The 27,003-nt window shown below is 37.0% G+C and overlaps 1 protein-coding gene and 1 long non-coding RNA gene across 7 annotated transcripts in view; both read right to left on the bottom strand.

The window, feature by feature from the left end:
- The window catches only part of pbx1b (pre-B-cell leukemia homeobox 1b), an 80,365-nt gene that overhangs the window by 15,798 nt on the left and 37,564 nt on the right, over positions 1–27,003 (bottom strand). For 4 of the 6 annotated variants that reach the window (XM_082136194.1, XM_082136192.1, XM_082136196.1 and 1 more), the window contains 2 exons: positions 7,399–7,694; positions 573–763 (listed from right to left, as the gene is read on the bottom strand). In XM_082136194.1, the coding sequence (XP_081992320.1) occupies positions 573–763; positions 7,399–7,694 (487 nt within the window). The remainder of the gene's footprint in view (positions 1–572; positions 764–7,398; positions 7,695–27,003) is intronic. The other 2 variants (XM_082136197.1, XM_082136193.1) reach the window with 1 other exon arrangement.
- Positions 1,140–3,393, bottom strand: LOC309474025. Its single transcript, XR_014197190.1, has 2 exons — positions 1,428–3,393; positions 1,140–1,379 (listed from the first exon to the last, which is right to left on the bottom strand). It is a non-coding gene; the product is annotated as an uncharacterized lncRNA (long non-coding RNA).

Genomic DNA, 27,003 nt, shown 5'->3' on the forward strand with positions numbered 1-27,003 from the left:
GAAATCCTGAAGTGTCAACTAGTCTCTCCCCTGTGAAGGCCTCCCTCCCTTCCCTTTACCTCTGTACAGATAAAACATTGTCGGGATAATTCCAGTTCGCGTGGCTACGCGGAAGCGATGCAAATTCTGTATTATACATTTTAAGGCCAGACAAGTAGTTTGTTGAGGGCTGGTTTGTAAAGAAGGACTACACACCTGCGCACATATATATTCAAATGCACATCCCTATAGACTAAACATGTAATACGCATGTGCACGCTATCAGCGCTCTCACAGGTTTGCGCAGAGAGAACTTAAGGGTTTTGTATTGTGTTAGCGGCCCCTAAGTTAATATCTAATGATGAATCGAGTGAATCGATCAAAACTAACTTTCGCTGGACAATAACTTTATTCTAGGGCTGCTGTAAAGCCTAAACAATCTCTGTTACTTTAATTTCCTATTATCACTGTAAAGCTGCTTTGAAACAGTCTATATTGTTAAAAGCGCTATATAAATGAAGGTGACTTGACTTAGCGTTTAAAGCGTGGAGAAGAATGAGAAGAAATGCGTCAGAAAAGCGACACACACTGACCTGGCGTCGAGGAATCGGGACCTGAGGATCATCACGGCCTCACAGGTGCTCTGCTTCAGCTGCATTTGGATGGAGCTGAACTTGCGGTGGATGATGCCCACCATGCGCTCGATCTCTTTGGGCGAGATGGGCCGTGTGCGAGACTGTTCCCTCAGCAGGTTCATCACATGAGTCGTGAACTCGTTACACGCCTGGACAGAGGGAGACGGACACAGACGCATGTTACTATAACAAGCTATGCTTTAAAGTGACCACTTATGGGGCTCATTTATTGGAAAATTACATATACACACACACAATAGTGGCCAAAAGTGATGTCCGGAGGGGATGACCGTACAAGTTAGAATAAACCATCAAAATATGAGGACAATATTTTAAATATGAGGGAAGCACAAAACACTTAACTTGGTTATGGTATTTATCTGACAAAATTGTTTGTCTAACTACAGCTACAGGTTTTATTTTACTATGCAAAATAAAAAAAATGCATAGAAAAACAAAAAGTTCACAGGAAAAAGCATTGATTACAGCATAAACCAATTGGTGATTCTCTCTTGTTTTTGCATGTGTTCATCATTTCTTTGAATAACAGCCTGGACAAAAATTATGTCGGCACAATTTGGCTTGTCTCACTGCGTTATCACAACTAAGGACAACTACGCAATATGATGAAAAGATCTTTAACAATTTCTTTTTAATATTTGAATAAAGGGTGAAGGTGTGAATTTTCCAAGGCTGAACTTCACTTTTGGCAACTACTGTATATATATCATGTGTGTGCAATCATACTTGGCAATAAAACTAATTCTGATTTTAAAAAAGTTTACTGAGATGAGTCAGGACATTTATTGAGACTAAGCTATAAAACTGACTCTTTCAGTAATTATATGTTATGACATCACAAGGGTGAGCTCATTAACATATGAACGCCCACATTTACATATCAACAACAATTCAGTATTAGGCACCTTTTACGGCAGAAACTCTTTTCACTCATTTTACAAGTGAAAAGGTTAGCCAATCACAACACAGCTCATTTACATACAGAAGCAACAGCAGTCTGGTTAACTCCAATGGTCAGAGCAGATGAACAAAGGTTAAGACGAATCCTTGACTAACTTTATAAATGTAAATTAAAAAATATATATATATTAAGATTTTATTTCTATTTTAAAATATATAAACTTTATATTCATCAAAGAATACTGAAAAAAAAAAAAAATTACACAAAAATATGAAGCAGCTGTTTTCAGCATTGATAATAATCATAAATGTTTCTTGATCATCAAATCATCATATTAGAATGATTTCTGAAGGATCATGTGACTCTGAAGACTGGAGTAATGATGCTGAAAATTCAGCTTTGATCACAGGAATAAATTACATTTTAACAATATATTCAACATAGAAAACAGTTATTTGAAACACTAATATATCACAATATTACTGTTTTTATCAGCAAATATCAGCCATAATAATAAATACAATTATATCTAATTATAACGTCAATATCTCTGCATTCATATTGCAGATCCACTCGTGAATCCTGACTGAAGGTACAGATTATGCTAGAGAACTGGATGCTGTTTAATGTAGTGATGTCCATATAAACTCATTCATCTCTCGAGCCCTCATTCCTCCTGAGCAGATCCTTCTCGAGTTCATTAATCACGCATAAATATGAGTCGTTACGCTTTCAATATTGTGACTTAATTCTGAAATGGCCTCATTGGCGTGAGATTGTCATTACTCACAGAGAGACACAAACAGATGAGTAGGAGAGCAGAGCGTGTCAGGAGAACCGGGGCTCATGGGAAGACGACAACAACAGTTACAGAAGGGATGATGAAGGACGTTTTGGGTCTTGTGCTGGGTGGTCCGTGTGTGTGTTTGTGCTCCTCTATGACAAATATGAATGAGCTTTTGTGAACAAACACACAGAGGACACCTGGCCCTGTCCCAGAATGCATTTCAGTATATCACCTCTCCTATGTCCCGACCGTTCATCATCACAGATGGATCTACTGTCCGACCATGCCGAGAGCCGCTAGAGCAGAGACTGAGGGCCCTATTTTAACAATGTAAGCGCATAGTCTAAAGCTCAGGGTGCAAGTGCACTTAGGGTCGTGTCTGAATCCACTTTTGCTAGTTTAACGATGAGAAAAATGGTCAACGCACCCGGCGCATGGTCTAAAAGGGTTATCTCTATTCTCTTAATGAGTAATGGGTGTGTTTTGGGCGTAACGTGCAATAAACCAATCAGAGTCTCATCTCCCATTCCCTTTAAAAACCAGTTGCGCTCGTGGCATGGCGGAATTTGCAAACGGAAAGACTGAACGCTTCTCTAGTGAGGAATCGGATCTGCTCGTGCGCAATGTTAAAGGTTAAAGCACAAGCAGACCATCTACGGGACAAGCCGGATTTCATCATATCTTTATGTACACTAATACACTAATATATTAATCTTTTACATTGTAATCATTTCATTTCTAATATTTGCCATGTTTGTGTGCTAACTGTGTGTCCCTGTGTGTGTAATAAGCAGAGTGTACGTGTGTTGTGGATGCGCCTATATGCGCATATTAATAATGCACCCTTTAAATAACAAAACAAATACTGCGCTATTCACTTTAGACCAGGTTTCAGTTGGTCAATGGCTCAGTCTATTTCAGTTTCCTCAAAATAGTAACGCGCCAACAATGTGCCTGAACACACACCACGTTTTCAGACCAGCCGCTCATGGGGCTAGCAATGCATTTGCTATTTAAACAACGTGACGCAGGACGTGAAAATGATAACTGCGTCAGGCTGAAACTAGCAAAAACACTTGTGTCGCGCCTGCAGCTGCATTGCACAGGTGATTGATAGGGCCCTAAGACTCTCGCTTAAACATGAATGATACTCATGATGATGTTGATGCATCTTTAACCATTGAGCAATTAATAACCTACAGCAGCCAGCCTGATATGAGCAGCACTTTGTCACAGTGTCTGGTTTGTGTTTCCCTGGGTAACCACTAGAGGTCCTTGTCCCCCACGGTGTCATTCTCTCATGCACTACATTTCCCATCATCCTGTTCTGTATTATCATTGATTCATTGCACACAGCTGTTTCCCCTCACCTTGTTAGTGTCTGTGTATATATACCCTGTCGGTGTCAGTGTTTGTCATGGAGTCCTTGTATAATGTCACCCTGCACTTCGGAGTTCGGTTTATGTTTGTTTCTCGTTTTGGACTGTTTTGTATGGACTTTGACCTTTTGCCTGCCTGGATTACGAGTACGGATTACCCTTAATAAACTGCACTTGGATCTTACCTTTTCCTGTGTGTGATCGTGACACACTTCTGTACATACAAACCACATTCACACACATTCCTTCAGGAATTTACTTTTAAATTTAAGAAAGATTCTAAACAGAAAGTTTAATTTCAAGCCATTGGATTGCCATATTTCCGGAATATAAATCACATTTTTATCATCTGAAACGTGCTACTTATATTCCAAAGACACTTAATGCAATTAACGTCAAGCATGCAGAACATACACAAAGCGCAGGCATTTGGATTCATGGCGAATGAAAGACATACATAAGCTACGTATTGTATTTTTATGTACGTACATTTCACACTCGCCGGCAGATTCAGTTTCGTGCGAAATAAGATTGTTTTAGGCATGGCATTTATGATAAACGTTGTTTATGATGAATGACATGTTTTATAGTTTTCAATCATGTTCTGTTCTGAATACTGTTATATGTAAAAGATTTGTTGTGGAATGAGTGGAACTAAAATACATGTTTATAGTGTTTATAACGTTTGCAAAATTTTACTTTTATTTACTGGTATTTTACATTATGTCATAATAGTGTGATACTATCGATACTACTAAATACATCAAACCAAAATAGCAGTAATTTACTAAAATTGACAAAATTTAACATGTAAAATAAAAGCAAATTCAAAATTGTCACCATTATGTTAATTTTAATTCAGTTCTAGGACTTGTAGTTTGTTGTCATTCTTGTCTCGTGTTCCTTGTTCATATTTTCAGTGTCTGTGTTAAGTGTGTGTTGCGTCAATTCGCCTGTCTGTTGTTATATTGTTATTAAAACCTTGTGTTGGAATATCTTCGTCTTCTTCGCCTGTTATATATCAAAATATATATAAAAAATATTAATATAAAATACAGTACATGGCAGAACCTAACCTAACCTACTTTGACGAACATGCCTGTTGTAGTTCAGATGAAGAACAGTGTTTTCTGCAGAGCTACTGAATCCACAGAATGATGCTTCAGCAGAGTTGTGCGCTTGCGGTCTGAAGCCAATGTGATGAGACAGAAAGACTCTGACTCGGTGAAATGATACAACAAGACAACAAATAGCCGAAGCGTCTTTCTGCTGCACTGTCCTCTCCAGCTGCACGCAACAGCAAACACACAGCGCGAGCAGAGCGGTCTGATTCATCAACCAATGAGGCCTTCTGTCTAACCAATCAATTAAGAGGCTCAGAAATATGAATCGATCTGATGACTCACTCACTCAATGATTCAGTCCAAATGAACGGCTCTTAATAGAATAATACAATTCTGCAGCACTTTATTTTACTGTCTTATTCTCCATGTACATACTATGTACTTATTATAGTAATTGTAATAACTGGGTAATAACAGGTACTAACCCTGAACCTACACCTAAACCTAACCTTAGCCCATGTAGGTACCTTATATTACCTTGTACTTACTTAGGTAATACACTGTAAGTTCACGTACTGTAAAATAAAGTGCAACCCAAAATGCTAGCATTCTGAAAACTAACAATGGCTTAAATCAGTGTTATTTTAGTATTATTTATATACTATTACAGTTTACAATCTAATAAAATTAGCTTTTGTTTTTATACAGTCAGTTTTCATTTTAGTTTTAGTTACATTTTTAGTAATTTGTCTTTTTTATATATATTATTACTTCTGTTAAATGTATTTAATTTCAGTTGTATTTTTATTTTATTTCAAGTTCGTCATTTTTAGTGCTTCAACTCAAACTAAACAAAAACTAGAAATGTTTCCTTGGCAAGTTTTTCATCTAATATTTATATCTTATGTTTTTTCAGCTTTATTACAATTAACAAAAGTGCTTTAATAGTTTTACTTTTTGTTAATGATAATAATAGGGATGCAAGATACTGTATATCGGCCATCATATCGGTATCGGACGATATATGTCCATTTTTAATGTTATCGGCCTGATAAGAAAATTTGGCCGATTTATTAAAGCCGATAAATAATGGATAATTTCCTTCAGCTGAGACTCTTCAGATGCGCACTGTTCAACATGATGGTTTTGAATTGCTTGAGATATGATTGGAATCACTTCAAAAAAGGAAAATATAGTTATGTGCTGTCATATAGGCTACATAAAAATATAATGAGAACATCATTATACTTGTGTGCTTGGGTCATGGCTTTTAATGGTGAGATGTAATCAGGCTCCCAAAAATGTTATACAATTTGGAATTAGATTTATCGGCCAATATAAAGAATTATCAGTTATTGGTATCTGTAAAAATGTTCATATAGGTGCATCCCTAATAATAATCCGACAGTGGATACAAAACTAGTTACCAAAAGTTATATTTTTTACTTAGTAAAGAAAGCTGTGTGAGTGCATCTTTAAAGCTACTAAAAGAATAGGATTAATAGGAAGAAGAATCGTTAAATTCCTTTCCATTCCCATCTATATTTATTAGCCTCCACAACAATTTGAACATTCCCGTGTGCTCCCCGGTTTTCCATGAGCGTGGGAACGCTGGGCTGTCAGTAGCAGCCTCTCAAACATTAAAACAGGAGTGTGTGAGAGCCTCTTTCTGCCAGCAGAGCCCCACTGTAACCCTGCCTTCACCGACAGCATCTTAAACACAGGCTTCACATCATGATGTGATCTGACACATTTTGGGATGGAAATGCTGCCTGCTGAGTTACACTTACGCACGCACGCACGCACACACACACACACACACACACTACATTAAAGTATGACAACGGCAGTCAAACAGATGTTATACTAATCTAATTTATGAGATATTACAGTCAACATGGGATCAAATGAAACGGTTTGCTTCAGCACACGTTGCTGGTGTCACTGCACATCTTTCATTTCTCATCAAAATGCTTTCCAAAAAATCGTCTGGTTTTGTGTATGTTCTAAGATGTCTGTGAAATTCTCATTCATTCAAATTAATAGCATAGTTATTAGGGATGCACGATATATCAGCCACCATATCGGTATCGGCGATATATGTTCATTTTTAATGTTATCGTTGTCGGCCTAAAATTGGCCGATATATTAAAGCCGATAAATAATGGATTATTTCCTTCAGCTGAGACACTTCAGATGTGCACTGTTCAACATGATGGTTTTGAATTGCTTGAAATATGATTGGAATCACTTAAAAAAAGGAAAATACAGTAAAGTGCAACATTAGCAGCGCAAATCTGTCATTTCGGCTACATAAAATTATAATGAGAACATCATAATTGACATGGCTTTTAAGGGTAAGACTTTTGTTTTTGTAATCAGGCTCTCAAAAATTATATAATAATTTGGATTTAGATTTAATCTGCCAATATATCGGTTATCGGCTTTCAAATATAAAGAATTATTGGTTATCGGTATCGGCTAAAATGTTCATATCGGTGCATCCCTAAGCATAGTTTACGCTAAACTCCCAGTTGCTTCTGTAAACTTCACGTAGCATCTCCTGCAAAAAGCTCTCAGAATGCATCACTGATTACTTTGTACAGTATATGTGATTATATCACATTATTACCATGTTGTTCAGCATGGGAATTTGGCTGTTGGCTTTTGCAGGCTTGCTGACCTGTTCGTATTTCTCCAGCTCGGTGTGATAGATCTGGCGTATCTGGGAGAGTTTGGCTCTGTAGTCGGAGTGTTCTGCCGAGTTATCGGCCCCGATTCCTCCTGAAGCCGCCGCCGCTGCCGCCGCCGCCGCGGATCCGCCGCCTTTCTCCGGCCCGGACACGCCCTCCGCCAGAAGCATGTTGTCCAATCGCATCAGCTGGGCGTCGGGAGGCTCCTCCTCCTGCGCGCCACGGATACTCAACACTGGAACCAAACAAGCACATGAAAAGCTTATTCAGACCAGACACTTTAAAGGGGACATATGTGACCCTGGACCACAAAACCAGTCATAAGGGTCAATTTTATGAAATTGAGATTTATACATCATCTGAAAGCTGAATAAATAAGCTTTTCATTGATGTGTGGTTTGTTAGGATAGGACAATATCTGGCTGAGATACAAATATTTGAAAATCTGGAATCTGAGGGTGCAAAAAAATCGAAACATTGAGAAAATCGCCTTTAAAGTTGTTCATTTATGTTCACGATTGTGCTGCATTCACTCACAAAAATAAATGTATATATATATATTTACAGTAGGGAATTTACAAAATATCTTCATGGAACATGATCTTTACTTAATATCCTAATGATTTTTGGAATAAAAGATGAGGCTCTTCCTCCTATTGTGGAATCTCAACACTATAACCAAACAAGCACATGAAAAACTTATTCAAACCAGAGGCTTTATGTGACCCTGGACCACAAAACCAGTCACAAGGGTCCATTTTATGAAATTGACATGTATACACCATCTGGAAGTTGAATAAATACGCTTCCATTGATGTGTGGTTTGTTAGGATAGGACAATTTTTGGCCGAGATACAACTATGTGAAAATCTGGAATCTGAGGGTGCAAAAAAATCTAAAATTCAAACCAGAGACTTTAAATACACCGAATCTGACACGACGGGTCCGACCTCATCGATCCACAGAGAATCTGCTCTTCCTGATAAATTGCCTTTGAGGATAAGGTTACTCAAACCAGAGACTTTAAAGGGGACATATCAAGAAAATCTGACTTTTCCAGTGTTTAAGTTCTTTAATCGGGTCCCCGGTGCTTCTACCAACACAGAAAATGTGAAAAAAGAGTGAAACCCAGTAACTTTGTTTTGGTGAGCCTTTCTCTGCATGCATGTCAAAATATACGCCGATCAGATTTCGCTCTCCTTCTGACGTAGGAAGGGGATCTTATTATTATATTACCGGCCCTTAATCTGCACGTTTACACACACGGAGCCGCCATCTGGTTAGTGTGACCAGTTCTAACGCAATGGCAAAGTTGGAGCAAAGCCTGTAAACTGTTCTGTGGTTGAGCACAGACGAGCACTGAACACTATTGACCAAAACATGTCACAGCTGTCTTATAAAGACATCAGGGAACTGTCAACTTGTGTAAAAGTTAAACATGACGATGAGAGGAATCAATGTAACTCCACAACAACTACATAAATGTATCCACTAACCATTGAGAAACGTCCAGGAGCGTCTAACAGTGAAACTGTTGTGAGTCTCTCCTTTCACCTTTAAATATACCGAGTCTGACACGACGAGTCCGACCTCATCGATCCACAGAGAATCTGCTCTTCCTGATGAATTGACTGTCTAAAAACAAAAACTGGCCCAGGCTGCAGTTGACTTTGCCAAGTTGTATGATGATATAATAAAACTTCATCTAATTCACATCATGAGCATCCCACTCAGCGCTGTAGATCTCAGTACGAGTATCCCTGTGCTCTCCGGCTTTGACACTAGAGGGCCTTAGTGTTTCTATTTTACATCGGATTGACCATCTGATCTTCAGTGTTAAAACACAGACACACATGACCATAGACTGGACACACACTTAAACATGCACACACACTCAATTAGTTCTCCAATGAAATCAAGTGCTCTTTAATTCATATCATAAATAAATTAACTATTAAGAAACTATTATTTTTTTGTCACTTTAATTGACTATGATATCTTACATAAATATCACTATTATATACATGATATGATACTATAAATATAATACTATTTATTATAAGATACTACAATGTTATCATTGTTATGTAGGATTTTAAACTTTATTACTAATCACATGATATTTTTCACTCTATTTTTAGTTCCAATCAAATTTGAAATGCAAATGAATGCCACATCTCAATATAGATTCAGGGACTGAACGGTAGAATATGAAAGGCTTTCTCAGTTCAGCACTGAATGGCACACAATCCTGCTGCCAGGTTTGATCTCCCTTCCATTTTAATTATCAGTGACATTCTCCTCTCTCATCCAACGTCACATCCAGTTAGCGAGTCAGAGGTAGATGTAGTAATTTCCTCACAAGTTCTGACACATGAAAAAAAAAAAAAAAAAAACACGACATTGAGACTTCAAGATTAACGCTGATTATGGGGCAATGCATTGTCTGGGAGTGAAAGGAAACAGGGAGGAGAACACTTCATTAATCCAGAGACAAAGCCCGCGCACTGGAGCATTAACCCAGACCACTGCGGCCCGGTGAGAAAGAGGCCGGCTGCGTGGCCATCGGGAGGGGGAACGCCACTCTCGCCTCCTCTTTAAGTCAAAATGCAAATGCAAAGACTGTTGGCGAGCAGGAAAGGTCAAGAGTTCACGACTCGGGCCCAGCGGGAGCCAGACTGCGCAATTCTGTGTTGCTGAGCTTCACGGGCCCGAGAAACATCCCGTTTCATTAACCAACGCATTTCATCCAACCTGAAATGGTGGTTTGGCTTCAGATGGGGAGAATCTCACAGCCTATGCAGATGACATGGATTAACATCACATGTCTGAGAGACCAAAAATCTAATAAGATCAAGTAAGTAACATAAAATATGACACGGATTAACGTCACATGTCTGAGAGACCAAAAATAAAATAAAATAAAATAAAATAAAATAAAATAAAATAAAATAAAATAAAATAAAATAAAATAAAATAAAATAAAATAAAATAAAATAAAATAAAATAAAATAAAATAAAATAAAATAAAATAAAATAAAATAAAATAAAGTAAAATACTGCATGGATTAACGTGTCTGAGTGACCAAAAAATTACAAAAAAATACATAAAATAAAATAAAAACAAATAAAAGTTAAATGGATTAACATCACATGTCTGAGTGATCAAAGATAAAATAAAAAATAAAATAAAATAAAACAATCAAAATATCAAAAATGTATGTTAAATATAACAAAATAACATGAAATAAAATAAATAAATAAATAAATAAAACATGAAATAAAACAAAACAACAAAACAAAATAACATAACATTAAATAAAAAAACAAAATAAAATAACAAAATAAAATAACATTAAATAAAACTGAAAGAGACTTAAATAAAATAAAACAACAAAATAAAATAAAATAAAACAAAATAACATGAAATACAACAACAAAATAATATTTTTAAAAAATGCAAAAAAAATAAAAAAATAACACGACACCTTTGAAAAAGTAATGTCCAGGTAATGTAGGCTAAGTTTGTATTGAGTCTGTGGGGTTTTTCCACACATTCTATCATCCGGCAGGTGAAAATTGTAAATCTGATCACCTATTAAAGTAACAGCACACCTCTGATTAAGACAAACCTTGAGGAATCATTCATATCTGGAGCACAAACACCACTCACAAAGCAATCCAACACTACGCCATAAAGCAGGTGTTTCTTGTTCGATACAGCTCCTGCGATTTCACTCGACTACTGAACGAACACACAGCCCAATGTAACGCGGTTTGCCTGAAGTTCACAACTCATAAACAGCACATTTAAGATCCCCAGTTCGTCAAAGCACTAAATCAAACCAGTTACTGTGAAAGACTGTTAGTTGTGTTCATAACCTGAAGTGTCTAATGCACTGAGACACTCTCTGAGCAAGAACTCGCAGAAGTTGATTTCCTAAAAAATGAGAATAAGGACCCTATCACACAAGTTTAGCACATGTTTTACGGCACTTTTAGAAATAAAAACATAGACTGTGAGCACAAGGGAGTCTTGACAGAAACTCAAGGCCAACAGAATTCCTCCCAACGTTATAAAACGTCTAGACTGTCAAGCGAAAATGGAACATAAAAATTCCCCCGTTCACGAAACGATTAGCTCTCCCTCTGCCAAGTCCCGGTTTCACATTCACGGGTGTTTATTTTACTTGGCTGGATGAATCTCCACCATCAGTCTGTTAAAACCCAAAGCTGTTTGGCCCGTGATGGACACAGAACGAAAAACCCAGAGCCAAACGCAATACGATATACACGTCTGAGAGAAAACAAAATGGCACGGAATCAAAAAGTCAATGGAAAGAGAAAAAAGATTCTGAACATACAAGCATGAAAACCTTTATGGAGAACCATAGCAGTTTCATGAGGTCATATAGAGCAATACTTCAAGTGCTATAAAATCAGAATTCAGGTTTACAGGCGTGCTGTAACAGAGCGATCTGTGGCGATCACGTGACCCGATCCTGTTTATAGTTCTGCACGTGTTTGTAAGAAAGGGAGATTTCCTGATGCGGTTTCACTCGAGAAACACACGCGGGTCCTGCTCGACTACAGCATCTGTCGGGACAGGAGGATCCGCCGTTTGGGCTCGGGTGTCATCCCTCATTGACAGATGATTGTTACCCAGAGCAAAAGACCAAACATCGACAGACCAGCTGCTCGAATACAGCCGTCTGCACATCCATCCCACCAATCAAACGCTGCCATTTTCAATGGGTTATCCTGCAATGAATTTAAACTGTAACGAATGATGTCATGTTTGGCATAATAAAAAAAATAATAAAAAAATACAATTATAATTAATAATAATAATAATAAAAAATAAAATAAAATAAAATAAAATAAAATAAAATAAAATAAAATAAAATAAAATAAAATAAAATAAAATAAAATAAAATAAAATAAAATAAAATAAAATATTTTCTGAATAAAATGATTCAGACTCTTGGCTTGTAAAACAATAAAATAATATTTAATTATATCTTCTGAAGAAAATGAGTCTAGGCTTGTAATAAAAAGAAAAAAAACAACCTAAAAAAACAAAGTCAGATCACACCGAAAAATACCAGAACTCTCCTCAACAAGCCGTGTGATTTGAAGAGTCATTCATATCCGTAGCACAAATGCTGTGGGACAAGTGCTGAAGTTTAATATTTGGGGTTTGGGTTTGTCCAAATACGGTTCTTCTAAACGAGCTCCATTTTCTAATTATTTCCTTTATTTCTTTTCCATTGATGGATTACTCTTTAAAATTACAGTCTTTTGTGCACTTACTTCCACTTGACACTTGGCTGAAGAGTCCGACCGCACAGATAAAGCGCACGCAGGAATATCCTACAAGACCACGTCTCACCGAGACAAATGATGATTTATTTATCTCTCTCGTAAACTAGAGCACATAATTAAAACCACTGAATGGATTATCTTAAATAAATACAATTAAGCGGGATGAGGGAGAAGGGTCCTGCATGCACACAATGGGCTTGGCTCTGGGTCATAATTACACGACTCACTGAAGGCCACTTTACTCCATAATGGCAGGCTAATTGATTCCTGCTAATATTTCCCAGTGTCGGATCTGCATGATTCCTTCCAGCAGGGCGGCGTAACGCCTCGGAGAAAACACATCTCTAGCCTTGTTAACGTCGTCTTCTCCTTATCTCCTGAAGAAGCTTTTTCCTCATCATTTTGTCTGCATTCAGAACCAACCAGCTCAATCACAACATTATAACACTTCATCTGAAGTGGAAGTGTTTGAAAATCAGATAAAAACGACTACATGTGACGACAAGGGTCAATTTTTTGAAATTGTGATTTGTTTGTTTTGATGTATGGTTTGTTAGGATATGACAATATTTGGTCGAGACTATTTAAAAATCTGGAATCTGAGGGTGCAAAAAAAAATCTAAACATTGAGAAAATTTGCATTTTTGTTCACAATTTTGCTGCATCCACTCACAAAAATATATATTTTATATATTTACGGTAGGAAGTTTACAAAATATCTTCATGGAACATGATCTTTACTTAATATCCTAATGATTTTTGATCCTAAAATCGATAATTCTGACCCATACAATGTATTGTTGGCTATTAACACTAATATACCTGTGCGACATGTGACTGGTTTTGTGATCCAGGGTCACATATACGTACTTCCTTAATGAAGGAACGAGCAGCTAATCCCATGAATCCCATAAAACTATTGACCATAATTCCTTCATTAAGATATGAGATCAAGTGAATCGTGCTAGACATTTACTTGACATTACTGAAGATTTACTCTGCTTGCGCTTGTTTTGTCAGCTGTTGTAAGTTACATCCCACATGCACAACGGGAATGATATTCGCAAATAGCAAAATCAGGCTTACTTTGCCAGATCTGCGTTCGGAAGGTCAAGGAGGCTGGCTGGTTTTTACTTGAGCCACCAAACCTAAACATCAGATGTTCAGTTCAACAGATTGTTAGAACCGCAACAAAACAAACGGGAGTTCGTGACATTTGCTCAAGCTCACAGCGTGTGGCCTTTTACAAATCAAATCAATATTTAATAAAAACCCAAGGCCACAGGCTGACCAGACAATGGATTTTTTCCCTCCGCTGGCTTGTTTATCGGAGACGATATGTTTAATTTCCGAGAAACCGAGTCGTGTTATTGGAGGAAAGGCACATGCAGGATTTATGCACCTTTTCTCAAAGTGGCTCCTCTCCAACAGCCTTGTATTTTTCTCTTTTTTCCCCCAGCATGGAAGGATGTTTAGTACTCGGAGTTCTCTGCATTGTCCATTAGCCAAACATCAAGTGGTTCTGCTTCAAGCCACGGCTCCCGCAGATACTGAAATATTAATTGAACTTCTATAAAAGGAGGCAGCGATGACTCCAGCCGAACCCTGCGACTGCGGCCCCGTCGTACTTCAACAAGCACAAGACACAAATGACAGTCTGAGACTAAATCATGTGTCCGACACGACAGAAGGAGATGCAACTGTGTAGATTCAGCAGACACCTCCCTAAATCTGAGGAGAGAACTAATCATTTACTCAAGGTTTCTTCTTGCACCAAAAACAGACTATGGAAACGTTTTACGACCACAGAATGAAAGATACGAAAGGTTATTGCGACTTTATATCTCGAATTCGGACTTAATAACTTGCAATTTTGAGTTTGCAACTCGTAATTCTCACTTTAGGCTGCGTCCCGATTCAGAGGCTGCATTCTTCAAAGGCCGATTGATAGAACCAGTGGATCCTTCGCTCCTAGCCTATCCCAAGATTCATTGCGCACCAGTTAAAACTGTGTTTTAATTGTAATAAAACATGGCGAATTTCATTTTAAATGTAAGAATGTACTTTGTTTCTCGCAATTGCAAATGTATAACTCACAATTCTGACTTCATTTATATAACTTACAAGTATGAGTTTAATTGTGACTTTATTTCTTATAATTCACTTTTTGTCTGAATTGCGCGTTTATTTCTCGCAATTTCGGGCTTTATAACTTACAATTACGCGTTTATAATTTTGACTATAGTTCTCTCAAACTTTTTTCTTTATTAATCATAATTGCAAATCTAGTTTTTGCTTTTTGCCAGAATTGCACGTTTATTTCTCACAATTCAGACTTTATATACTTGCAATTGCGAGTTTATATCTCACAATTCTGAGAAAAAAGTCAGAATTGTGAGTTTATGTGTCATAATTGCGAGAAATAAAGTCAGAATTGTATTTCTCGCAATTGTGAAATAAAAATCTGGTTTTGTCTTAGAATTGTGAGATATAAACTCGCAAATTCAAAAAAGAAATTTTCTCCTAATTGTGCAAAATAATGTCAGAATTGACTTTATTCGGACTATTTCCCCCAATCGTGAATGTATAACTCACAATTCTGACTTTAGTTCTCGCAATTCTGACTTTTTGTTTCAATTGTGATACGTTTTTATTATCTTTTTTCTAATAATTGCAAATCTTCGCAATTCTGATTTTTTTCTTGCAATTGCGAGTTTATAACTCAAAATTCTGACTTTATTTCTCACATTTGCGATAAAGAAAAGTTTTTGTCAGAACTGTGAGTTTATATCTTGCAATTCAGATTTTTTTCTCAAAATTGCGAGTTTGCATCTTATAACTGTAAGAAATAAAGTCAGAATTGTATTTTCCGCAAGACATACTTTACTTTTATCCCGACAATTGTCTTCCCTCTGACCCTCAAACTTAACGGCCAGTGGATGCACAAACAATAGTATGATTGACACTTACGGCTTGCCATTTTCTGAAACTCTACAAATAAATTTTTTTCTAAAATCATCCCTCCTAGATTAAGTTATGATTAAACTACATTATTTTCAAAAATTACCTAGCCGGCAGGTGTCTAAACGATTACAGTAATTGACTAAAAAACAGCTAGAGAGAATGGAACAGAATTGTCATAAAAACATTTATTTATTTTTCTGTCAAACTGGAGTAAGAAATGCATGTCAGTGGTCTGACGGCAGGATCAGTTTCCTCCCCAAATAATTCAGCTCTGAACGGAACGGCAGTTCACATTTCTTATCCCGTCTGATTATCCGCGGATAACACGCGTCTGTCAATATCCGGAAGAACACGTAATCCTCTACGAGCGTGTGCAGGCGTGTCAACAGAGGCGGTCGTCATGGAGATTCTCTCAGAGAGGAGAGAGAGAGAGATGCTGATGATGAAGGAATGGTGTTTAGGTGTGCTGTCAGTCTCGGGCACTGTGTGTGTGTGTGTGTGTGTGTGTGTGTGTGTGTGTGTGTGTGTGTGTGTGTGTGTGTGTGTGTGTGTGTGTGTGTGTGTGTGTGTGTGTGTGTGTGTGTGTGTGTTAACGCTGCATCTGCTTTGTTTCACATGGACAAAGACACACATACTGCAGCTCTGGCAAGGATAAAGGACAATTAAAAATGTCTTGCCTCCTCTAATCTAATAAATCGAACACAAACATCATGAGAGAATTTTTTTTTTTTATGAGAGAAATTCATATTTTACCATAATATACATCTATGTAAACAACACACCACCTTTTCAAAAAGTGGACTTGTAATGTGGAACATTTTAAGGATCACTGCCAGTAATTTACAGGAAGAAAAATAATGTTTGCCAGGAGCAACAAGAAAACAAATGTATAGTTCAACTCAGGTTAATTACCTAAATAAATAAATAAATAAATATTGTATTAATTACTTAAAACCATTGAAGTAAATGCCCAGATACTGAACTTATAATGCCCAGATATTACTAATATTATTCTTTATTATTTAATAATTTTCATAATTTAATGCGTTTACATCTATATCCATTTTTATCACAGAAAACAAATGCAAAAAAATTAAATTTATAATATTTATTATAATATTCTACTACATTAATATTGCTTAAATTTATCATTGTACCTATACACATTACTATATCTATATATATATCAACTTTGTTGTTCTTTCTCCATTTTCTGGTTATTTTCTTTGCATAAGTCACTTTTCATGTTTTTATATAGTGTGTGTGCCTGATTAACCCTTTCGAGTGTGTTGTGTCTGAGATGGACGCTGACAGCTCTGGCCCTGTTTGCTGTTGGTGATTCAGTGTGTGTCTGCAGTGTGTGTCGACTCGACGGTGGCGTGGTGTGTGTAGCGGTGGTCCCGTCACAACGCAGGCACCAGAGTCAAGACGACAGCTACATGCTAATTCAATGGCGGCATTATTCATTATACAGTCACAAGCGTAGCGGAACGGAAAGGAAAAGCACACACACACACACACACACACACACACACACCGGGAAAGGGTGCGACAGGACTCGATCTGTTAAACCAGGCCAGTGCTGTCACAACCCTAGACAGTGAGAATGCTGGGAAACGTGTTTACAAGGCATCCAAAAAGAAAACAGAATTACTTAAGTAGATAAAGCCTTCAACACACACTTCAGTGTTATAGAGTATAGACTGTAGAAGAGCAAGAAACCAAGAGGAGATTTTAAATGGTTTATGATGCTGATACCAATACCTATAGAGCAGAATTACTGAATCAAAGCATATCATATGTTTGTGATTGAATATATATATATATTTGTGCTGTTTTATCATAATGTATGTATATATATAAATGCACACACACACAACAGATAACTTCAAATATTTGTTAAGGTTTATAGTTTTCTTTATAAGGAAACCAAAATATCAAAAAGGCCAATATTTGTTTTTATGTTTATTTGTGTATATATTTATATATATGTGTGTGTGTGTGTATGTGTGTGTGTGTGTGTGTGTGTGTGTGTGTGTGTGTGTGTGTGTGTATGTGTGTTGCTAGATAAATGTGTGTGTATATATATATATATATATATGTGTGTGTGTGCGTGTGTGTGTGTGTGTGTTTGTGTGTGTGTGTGTGTGTGTGTGTGTGTGTGTGTGTGTGTGTGTGTGTGTATGTGTGTGTGTGTGTGTGTGTGTGTGTGTGTGTGTGTATGTGTGTTGCTAGATAAATGTGTGTGTATATATATATATATATGTGTGTGTGTGCGTGTGTGTGTGTGTGTGTGAGTGTGTGTGTGTGTGTGTGTGTGTGTGAAAAAAAAAAAAAAAATTAAATAATAATAATAATAAAAAACAGCGCGCACACACACACACACACACACACACACACACACACACACACACACACACACACACACACACACACACACACACACACACACACACACACACACACACGTATATATATATATATATATATATATATATATATATATGCTTTTAATTGGCCTTTTTGATATATTGCTTTACATATAATCGAAACATTAAATGGTTTGATATTAAATGCACAAAACAAGTCCTTTTTCTTTTCTTTCTTTTCCTGCACAGAACGGATCTCAGAGGACACAGAAAAAGGTGCCATGAGGGAAACTAATCAATCAAAAACTGAATAAAATCACAAATTAGAAAGTCAATTAAAAGAATAAGCCCCAGCGTACATGTGCAGGTGTGACACAGCGCTTAAACAGAGCTGACAGGAGAGTGTGTGTGTGTGTGTGTGTGTGTGTGTGTGTGTGTGTGTGTGTGTGTGTCCTGAAGAGGCCGAGACCAGCAGCTCCAGCCCAGTGGACCAGCACGAGACACGCTTCTCTGAGTCTGTCCCGCACAGGCACCTCAGAGTCCACTCTAATAATGCTAATTATAATCATTAGAGCCGGCCAGGCCCGAGGCGAGCTGGTAATGACACAGCCTGAGCTGGAAACCAGATACACATCGAGATGGAGAGATGGAGAGAGAGAGTGAAGTCATTCATTAGGAAAATAGCGTTCCTCATTTCAAAGCATCCCGCGCCCCGGGCCAGACATATTCCTCTAGATCTATTAATGTATGTGATCTATGAGCCTGAGTTAATCAGAGCTGTGGTCGGTGGACATGAGGCGTTTACACACACCACACACACCACACACTCTCACTGCACAACTACTGTGTGTAGAGTAAAGAAAGCCTTCAGGTCTGAACGGGAATAAACTGATGCACTAACATCAGGGCTTATTAACAAAGATCCCGCTGTCCTGAGGTCAGTGTGAGAGAGCTCATGAAGACTAAACTTATAGAGGGCATTTATACTTATAGAGGACAGTTGCACAGGTTTGTATATCAAAAAAACAAAAAAACAAAAAAAAAAGAGGAACAACCACCCGCAACACTATTACTAAACAGTAAATTACTAAAGACACAATCTAGATTTCACCATAAAATTAAATATTTAAAAGTAATCTAAACATTTTACATATGAATAACTCAAATAATTGTTTTTATTTTTGTAAAAAAACAAGCCCTCACATTATCTGCATGGAATATTGGCCTAATTAACAAAATAATCCATTTAAAAATTATAATTATTATTAATAATTTAAAATGTAATTAATTAAAAAATGAATAAATTAAAACCAATAATTAAAAACAGATTACTAAAGATGCAATCTAGAATTTTATAGTAAAATTAAATATTTTAAAGTAATATCAGGCATCTAACATTTTAATGTACCATAGAAAATAGGAATAACTTTATATAATATATATATACACACGTCACATACATATATATATATATATATATATATATATTAGGACATTATCTGCATAGAATATGAATTAATATGAATTATAATATTAGTATAATAATAATAATAATTTTAAATTGTACCAATTCCAATGATTGACAAAAATATCTGAATTGCTAGTGTACACATTTAAATGGTCAACATATCGACCTGAGCCGTATGAAGAGCCCAGTCTCCCTCAGACTGGATCAAGCGTCCATTTCTCAGCGGCCCCCGAGGGCCCGAACGGCCCGAGACGAGCGTGTCATTAAAACCTGCCCTGCAGCTCTTTATTAAAGTCATTCCTGCGGGACGCCAGAGACACGTCAGTCTCCAAAAGAGCCAGAGAGGGCAGGGTGACCAATGACACGCGCTCATTTCTCCATCACAGTGAGTCAGCTCTGTTTCGTTCCGCACGGATCACCGGCACAAGCTCAGTATCAGACCGAGATCATGTGACTGTCAATCGCGGATTCATAAACGGTGCTGGTGCATCCTGGTTTCAGATCCAACTCCATGAACTTGCTGAGTTCACCAGCACCACGATGACATTACATCACTAAACCTCACGTTACTCAGGGGAAACTGTCCCGACTGCATATGAACGTCACTCTGGATAAACAGCATCTGACAAATACCAAACTGTGTTACTCTAAACTGAAATCGATGAAATCTGAGTGATTGCCAGTGCCGAAGTTGCTATGACGATATGTGGGTGGTAGTTAGGGTGTTGCTATGCACTTGCTAGGGTGTTCTGGGTTGTGGTTACTAGGTTGTTTTGAGTGGTTTCTCACATTAATTGCATTAATTTATTCTTAATTGCAAAGGCTCACTGTGGATTTCCTCCAAAATAAAAGCTGGATGGATTATAGCTTCAAAGTAAGTTAAGACAACAATAAATATTAATATTATAAAAAAAAAATGTATTACATTATTTTTCCTATTTTACCGTAAAATAGAAATACTTATTTTGTTTAATATTTTTGCAGCCCTACAATCAAGCACAGCAAACCTGGAGCTTTAAAAAAATAAAATAATAATAATTAAATTGCAATTTACACTTTTTACCAAACAATTCACAATTGAATTGCCTGAATAGTGGAGCACTACATATTAAACTAGTACAATAAAGTATTTTAATATTGCAAAAAAAAACAAACATACTTCATCTTTAATAACCTCCATTTAGACAATACAGGAATACAGTGTAAAGTGTGAACAATGAGTGCATAAACCGGATGAAAAACAGTTGTGTTCGCAGAAGTAAAGCCTAAAGTCTCAGGTAAACGTTGTGTTCAGGACGTCGGTGACAGACTGCATGAGAAACTCAGCTTCTCAGCCTCTTTGTCAAGCGTGTGCATGTGTGGCACATTTCATAAAGCATCATTCTCTCAGCCAACAAGTTTATGTAAAAGTGATTAACCGTAATTAAGCCATAATTACTCTGATTAGCCAAGTCGCAGCAAATTACAGCAGCCCATGTGAAGCACTGTCGGGACGAGGAGGCGTGTTTGAGACGCTGAAGCTGAACCTGAAGCGTCTTACCCATGATGCACTGCTCATCTCACGCTCTGTGGTGTGGAAGGATGATTCCCACTTTTAAACCCTCAGTCTAAGTGTAATTACAGGTGTCTAATGTACTTCAAAAACTGGCCAAATTGGACATTGACGGTTTTACAAGACAAGAATAAACAACGAGACACATTGAAATTATGAGAGAAATTGAATAGAGAAAACAAAATTGATAGAGCTGCACGATTCTGGATTAATTGAGAATCCCAATTTCGATTAATTAAGATCACGATTCTCCCACGATTCTGAACGGACAACTAAAAGTAACATGTCATTTACTAGAGGTTCTGACAAAATGTGAATTGCTGCAGTCTATTTAAAACATTTAATGAATGTGAATTAATTAATTAAAAAGATCGTTTTGAGTGAATGATTCAATGACTCACTCAAAGACTTCACTTTTTTCATTACTGGATGAATCAGCGTTTTTGAACGAATCTATTGAATGAATGATTCAATGACAAATACATGTTTTAGCAGTCACTTGTCGCCACCTACTGGTGTAACGATGTCATCGATACAATCTTTATTAGAAGCGCCAAGTTACTTTCAAAAGGTGATTTACTCTATTTTGATCGCTATTGTAGACATCAGTGTTTCTATCCGAACTATAAACTTTTAACTGAGTACTTCTGTGATAATTTGAGTATTTGTAACACAGAAATAATGATAACGTGTGGTTGAAAAGACTGTTTATGAGGCTGTTTCATACATATACATGACAGATTTGAATGTTTGCTGTGGTTTTGTCAAAGGATTAATAGACACAGGCGAATCATTTTCATTTAGGAATCAGATCGCGTGAGTGTTTGAATCGAGATTGCCATCTTTTAGCGAGTAATCGTGCAGCTCCACTTGATGCCATCCATAGGAATTGGTGTGACGGTGGAAAGTGAATTGTTGAATCAGAAACTAAATGGCACACAATTTTAAAATCCTACAAAATTGCCACACAGAGAGAGAACACACAGAACAGCAAATATGATTAATGTATTTTAAATTGTTACATAGGCAATAAATTGCAACTAAAGCTATAAATTGAAAGTGAAAAATAAAACTGAAATGGCAGAATTTGGCACAAAATAAAACAGACAGCAAAGAGCCCTGCATATACACATCCGTCAGAATCACCGGCTGCGGTTTCACAACTCAAGAACAAAAGACTCGCCAGCCAAGACACTGACCTTTCCAGTCCAACACAGAGACTGCAGAAGGGAAGCCAGTCTTCAATATTTATTGTACAAAGCACACACACACACACACGCAGGATGGGTCGTAACGCCAGCTGAAGTCTCGACGCATGCCAGCAGTGACGGAGGCCGAGCAAATCTATCTCATTTCATTTGAGTCTGGCTCCTCTTTTCTGGCACATAAATAATGCATCAGTCGGAGGCCTCTCTCTCTCTCTCTCTCTCTCTCTCTCTCTCTCTCTCTCTCCTCTCTCTCTACCTCTCTCTCTCTCTCTCTCTCTCTCTCTCTCTCTCTCTCTCTCTCTCTCTCTCTCTCTCTCTCTCGGCTCCCTGAGCGGCCCCTGCTCTCCCCGTTACACCGCTCTCGATTAATTACACACTTTAATGAGCTGCATTATTAATGGGGCTCTTACTTGGCAGTTTAAGGAAACGCAGCGGAGCGCTCAGCGCTACCAGCTTCTAATTCTCATTAAAACATCACACGAGGCTTGTGGGACGGCACACAACATCTAGGCCTACAGGATTTAAAGTCCTCACATGAAAAGAGGATGGACAAATGAATTCAGAGTACGGTCTCATGAAACAACGTCATGAGGGAAGATTCAATAATAGGACGTATAGAGCTGGCGATGGCGATCTCGATTCAAACACTCACGTGATCTCATTCCATGTTCATTAGTTACAAATACTCAAATTATCACAGAAGTAATGGGATAAAATGTTATAGTTCGGATAGAAACACTGATGTCTACGGTAGCGATCAAACTAGAGTGAAACCTTTTATACGTAACTTGGCGCTTCAAATAACGATTGTATCAATTACATCGTTACACCAGTAGGTGGCGACAAGTGACTGTTAAAAATATGTATTTGTTATTGAATCATTCATTCAATAGATTTGTTCAAAAACGCTGATTCATCCAGTAATGAAAGTAATAAAGTCAAGTATTTATGAGAGTCGTTGAATCATTCACTCAAAAAGATTTTTTAAAATAATTAATTAAACATTTAAATAGACCGGAGCAGTTAATATTTTGTCAAAACCTCTAGTAAATTATATGTTATTATGTTTAGTTGTCCGTTCAGAATCGTGGTTCACCTATTTATTCAGTTATCGTGCAGCTCTTTAATAGGACGTTCACATGATCATTACATTATGTATCCATTACTCAGGTCTTTTAACCTACTAATCATCAATTTTGTATTCATCATTCAATAAGCCACATTCAATTAAACCACGGTTAACGATTATGCTCAAAAACCAATAACCACTGTAAATATCACTAACTAAAATGTCAGCAAAATGATAAAATACAGCAACATTCAATAAATAATAAGTAACTGTATTAATGTCTTAATTTATTAATTAATGACAAGACACACTTTGAATGTTGGTTAATGGAAAATGACTCCAAAGGTCAGGCAAATGACATTAAAACATAAGATTAAAACTGGCTGTGAGCTTTTTTAACAACAGAGAAAATAGTTCCTAGAGCGAAATCAAGACATTAAATGTGTTCCATGTGGCCCACGTTAGCACAAGCATTTTAATTACTACCTTTATTGAGAAAGTGTATTTTAAGCCTAGGCCTCAATGGAGCAACTATGACAGTAAAAAGCATCTGACATGCATAAGGAAAACTCTGAAACAGGGTAAAACTGCATGAGATATCTGCACTTGGATTGAGGCATTGTTGTTCATATTTGGAGCTACATAAATATCTTTTTCTTTGTGTTTGCCAGTGAAGCTCTGTCTGCGTCTGTCTGATAGCGTCTCTGAGATGAGCTTCACAGCTGCAGAGAGAGAGAGAGAGAGAGAGAGAGAGAGTCCCGCGGGTCCTCCATTTGTGCTGGAGACGCTGGCAGAGCGACTTTCCTCCTGCCATTCAGAGACATGTAACACAACACATCAAAACACGTCACCTTCCATTAACACACAACCCTCCACATAAACAGGAGAGACTTCAAAATGACCAGAAATACCCTGAGAACAACATCTCAGCACATCCTGAACACAGCCAAGACGGAAGCACGATGCGACACTTGTGAATCGATTCCAATAAAACCAGATTTTTCTTTGTTGAAAAATTCGATGCTAATTTATCAAAAAAACGGAAGAAAAAAAAAAAACATAAAAAATAAGATAATATCGACAGATACCGAAAAAAATTATTGGCTAATCTATCTAATATTGGCCGATAATCAATATGGAAAAAAAATCTTTGTGATTTAAATTAACTTGTGAACATTAGATGATAGAAAAGTTCATCTAAATGTAAAAAAAAAAGGACAAATGAGAGTGTCCAATCCAATATAAATAAATAAAAGAATCTAAATTAAACAAATCAATAATCAATACGAAAAACAATATGGAAAAAAATCTAAGCTATTGGGTATTAATACGTTTTTTTATTTTTTTATGAAAGCACCAAAAACAAACATCAATCATTTTTAGATGTGAATTGAGGCATCACAATATTATAATGAACAATTTGAAAAATTAATGTTCATTTTGAGATTTGACTGAGACGAGTTATTAAATTATTATTGTTTTATATGAACTTGATGATACATCAAGTGATAGAACATTAGATGATAGAAAAGGTCATCTTAAATAAATAAATAAAAATATATACCGATAAACTTATATTACTAATATTGGCCAAATTTCTATATGAAAATGTTATATTGTGCATTCCTACTAAAACTATTTAACTATGAACTATCCTAAAACTATTAAAAACGTTTTCGGAAACTGAAATAAAGCACAAATAAAATAAATTATAAATATTAGATCAATAAATTTAAACTTAAACAAAATCTAGAAATGCTGCCTTGACAATTAACGGAAATATAAGTTCAGTTTAAGAAGTTGAAATATAAATACAAAATTTGCTAAAACTGAAAATAAATTAAAGCGCTATAGTAATACAAAAAATAAAAATATTAAACATGAAATTTCTAAAACTAACTCAAATGAAAACTGAAAATATAAAAATAAAAGCTAATTAAAAATATTTATAAATAGGCTACTAATATAACACTGTTTCAAACGAGGAATATCTATTTTTCGGTGACAGTCGGTGAAGATGTGTGTTTTGGCTGTGAATGAATCTGCTCCATCAAGCAGAGGCCTCCCACCATCCTGTCATCTCAAAGCCATGAATAGTAATGCGTGACACACACCCACACACACACACCGAGTGTCCACAGTCCGGGCGGATGAGAATATTTCTCTCCGGACCCCAGACACACAGGCCCTGGGGACAAACTCCATCAGCGGCGCGAGGACTCCACCGGACACTCATTACACCAGCACTATCTGGGTCACGGAGCAGATGCAAATGTAGGTCACGGGAAACTCCTGTTGTCAATCAAAACGGCTGAGAGTGAAAGATCACGCCTGCTCTGCTGGATCACAGGTCATCCGAGAGGGGAAGAGATGAATTTTTGAAGAGCCTACATCAGGCGAGCAGAGGTCAAAGGTCACGAGACACAGAGGACACCTCCGGCAAATTAAAACCTCGGAGTCAAAGTCATTAACGGCTTTAATTTGATCCAGTCCAGGAGTGAAGTGATGTTTGGTCATGTCAATAGTTTGGGGTCAGTAGGATTTGTTTATCTTTTTTAAAGAAATTAATACTTTTATTCAGCGAGTGTGCATTAAAAGATTTAAAGAGACAGTAAAGACATTTATTAATGTTACAAACCATTTTTGTTCTTTTGAACTCTCTATTCATAAGAGAATTCTGTCACACTGTATCACTGAAATATGAAGCAAGCAGCGCAAGTGTTTTCAACACTGATAATAATCAGAAATGTTTCTTGAGCAGCAAATCATCATATTAGAATGATTTCTGAAGGATCATGTGACACTGAAGACTGGAGTAATGATGCTGAAAATTCACAGGAATAAATTACATTTTAACATATATTCACATAGCAAACAGATGTACGTAATATTTCACTGTTTTTACTGTATTTTTGACCAAATAAGTGCAGCCTTGCTGAGCAGAAGAGATTCACTGACCCCAAACTTATACTTACATCAAAGTTTGCCATTCACAATCCATTTTAACTCCATAATCAGACACATTTACAACAAGTGAAACGGAATACTGTCGTTCAGAGGCGACAGTTACTTTGTAACAGTTACAGTTAATTTGTTACATTCGAATACATGATTACAAAGACAGACATTCTATTTAGAACACTGATGAATCGGTCAGAATAAGATTCCGTTGACTTCTCAGGTTGCACTAATAACCCTCACTGCGAACCCCATCTTAGCGAAGCCCACTAATTAAAAGAGTCTCTCTGTGATTGATTCCAGAGGCTAATAACACCCCGGGATGCTTTTGTCTCATTCGGAGAAAGTTGAGCGCGTTCTGAAGTAACCGACTCCAGCTGTCTCTGAAGGATTCCTCCAGCGGAATGATAAAATCACTCTGACCTAGATGCTGCGGCCCTCATGAGACTCTCTCTCACAAGCCTCCCTTCCGCTGCGCTCTATGAATACGTAATTCTAATTTATGAAGCAGGCACTAGTGTGTGTGTGTGTGTGTGTGTGTGTGTGTATATATATAAAAATACACAGTCACGCACATACTCTGATGCCTCTATGCATGCATGTATGCCGTTGTCCTAGTCAATCATCGCGC

Source organism: Leuciscus leuciscus, assembly GCF_965113295.1.
Source record: "Leuciscus leuciscus genome assembly, chromosome: 14".
Taxonomy (NCBI): domain Eukaryota; kingdom Metazoa; phylum Chordata; class Actinopteri; order Cypriniformes; family Leuciscidae; genus Leuciscus; species Leuciscus leuciscus.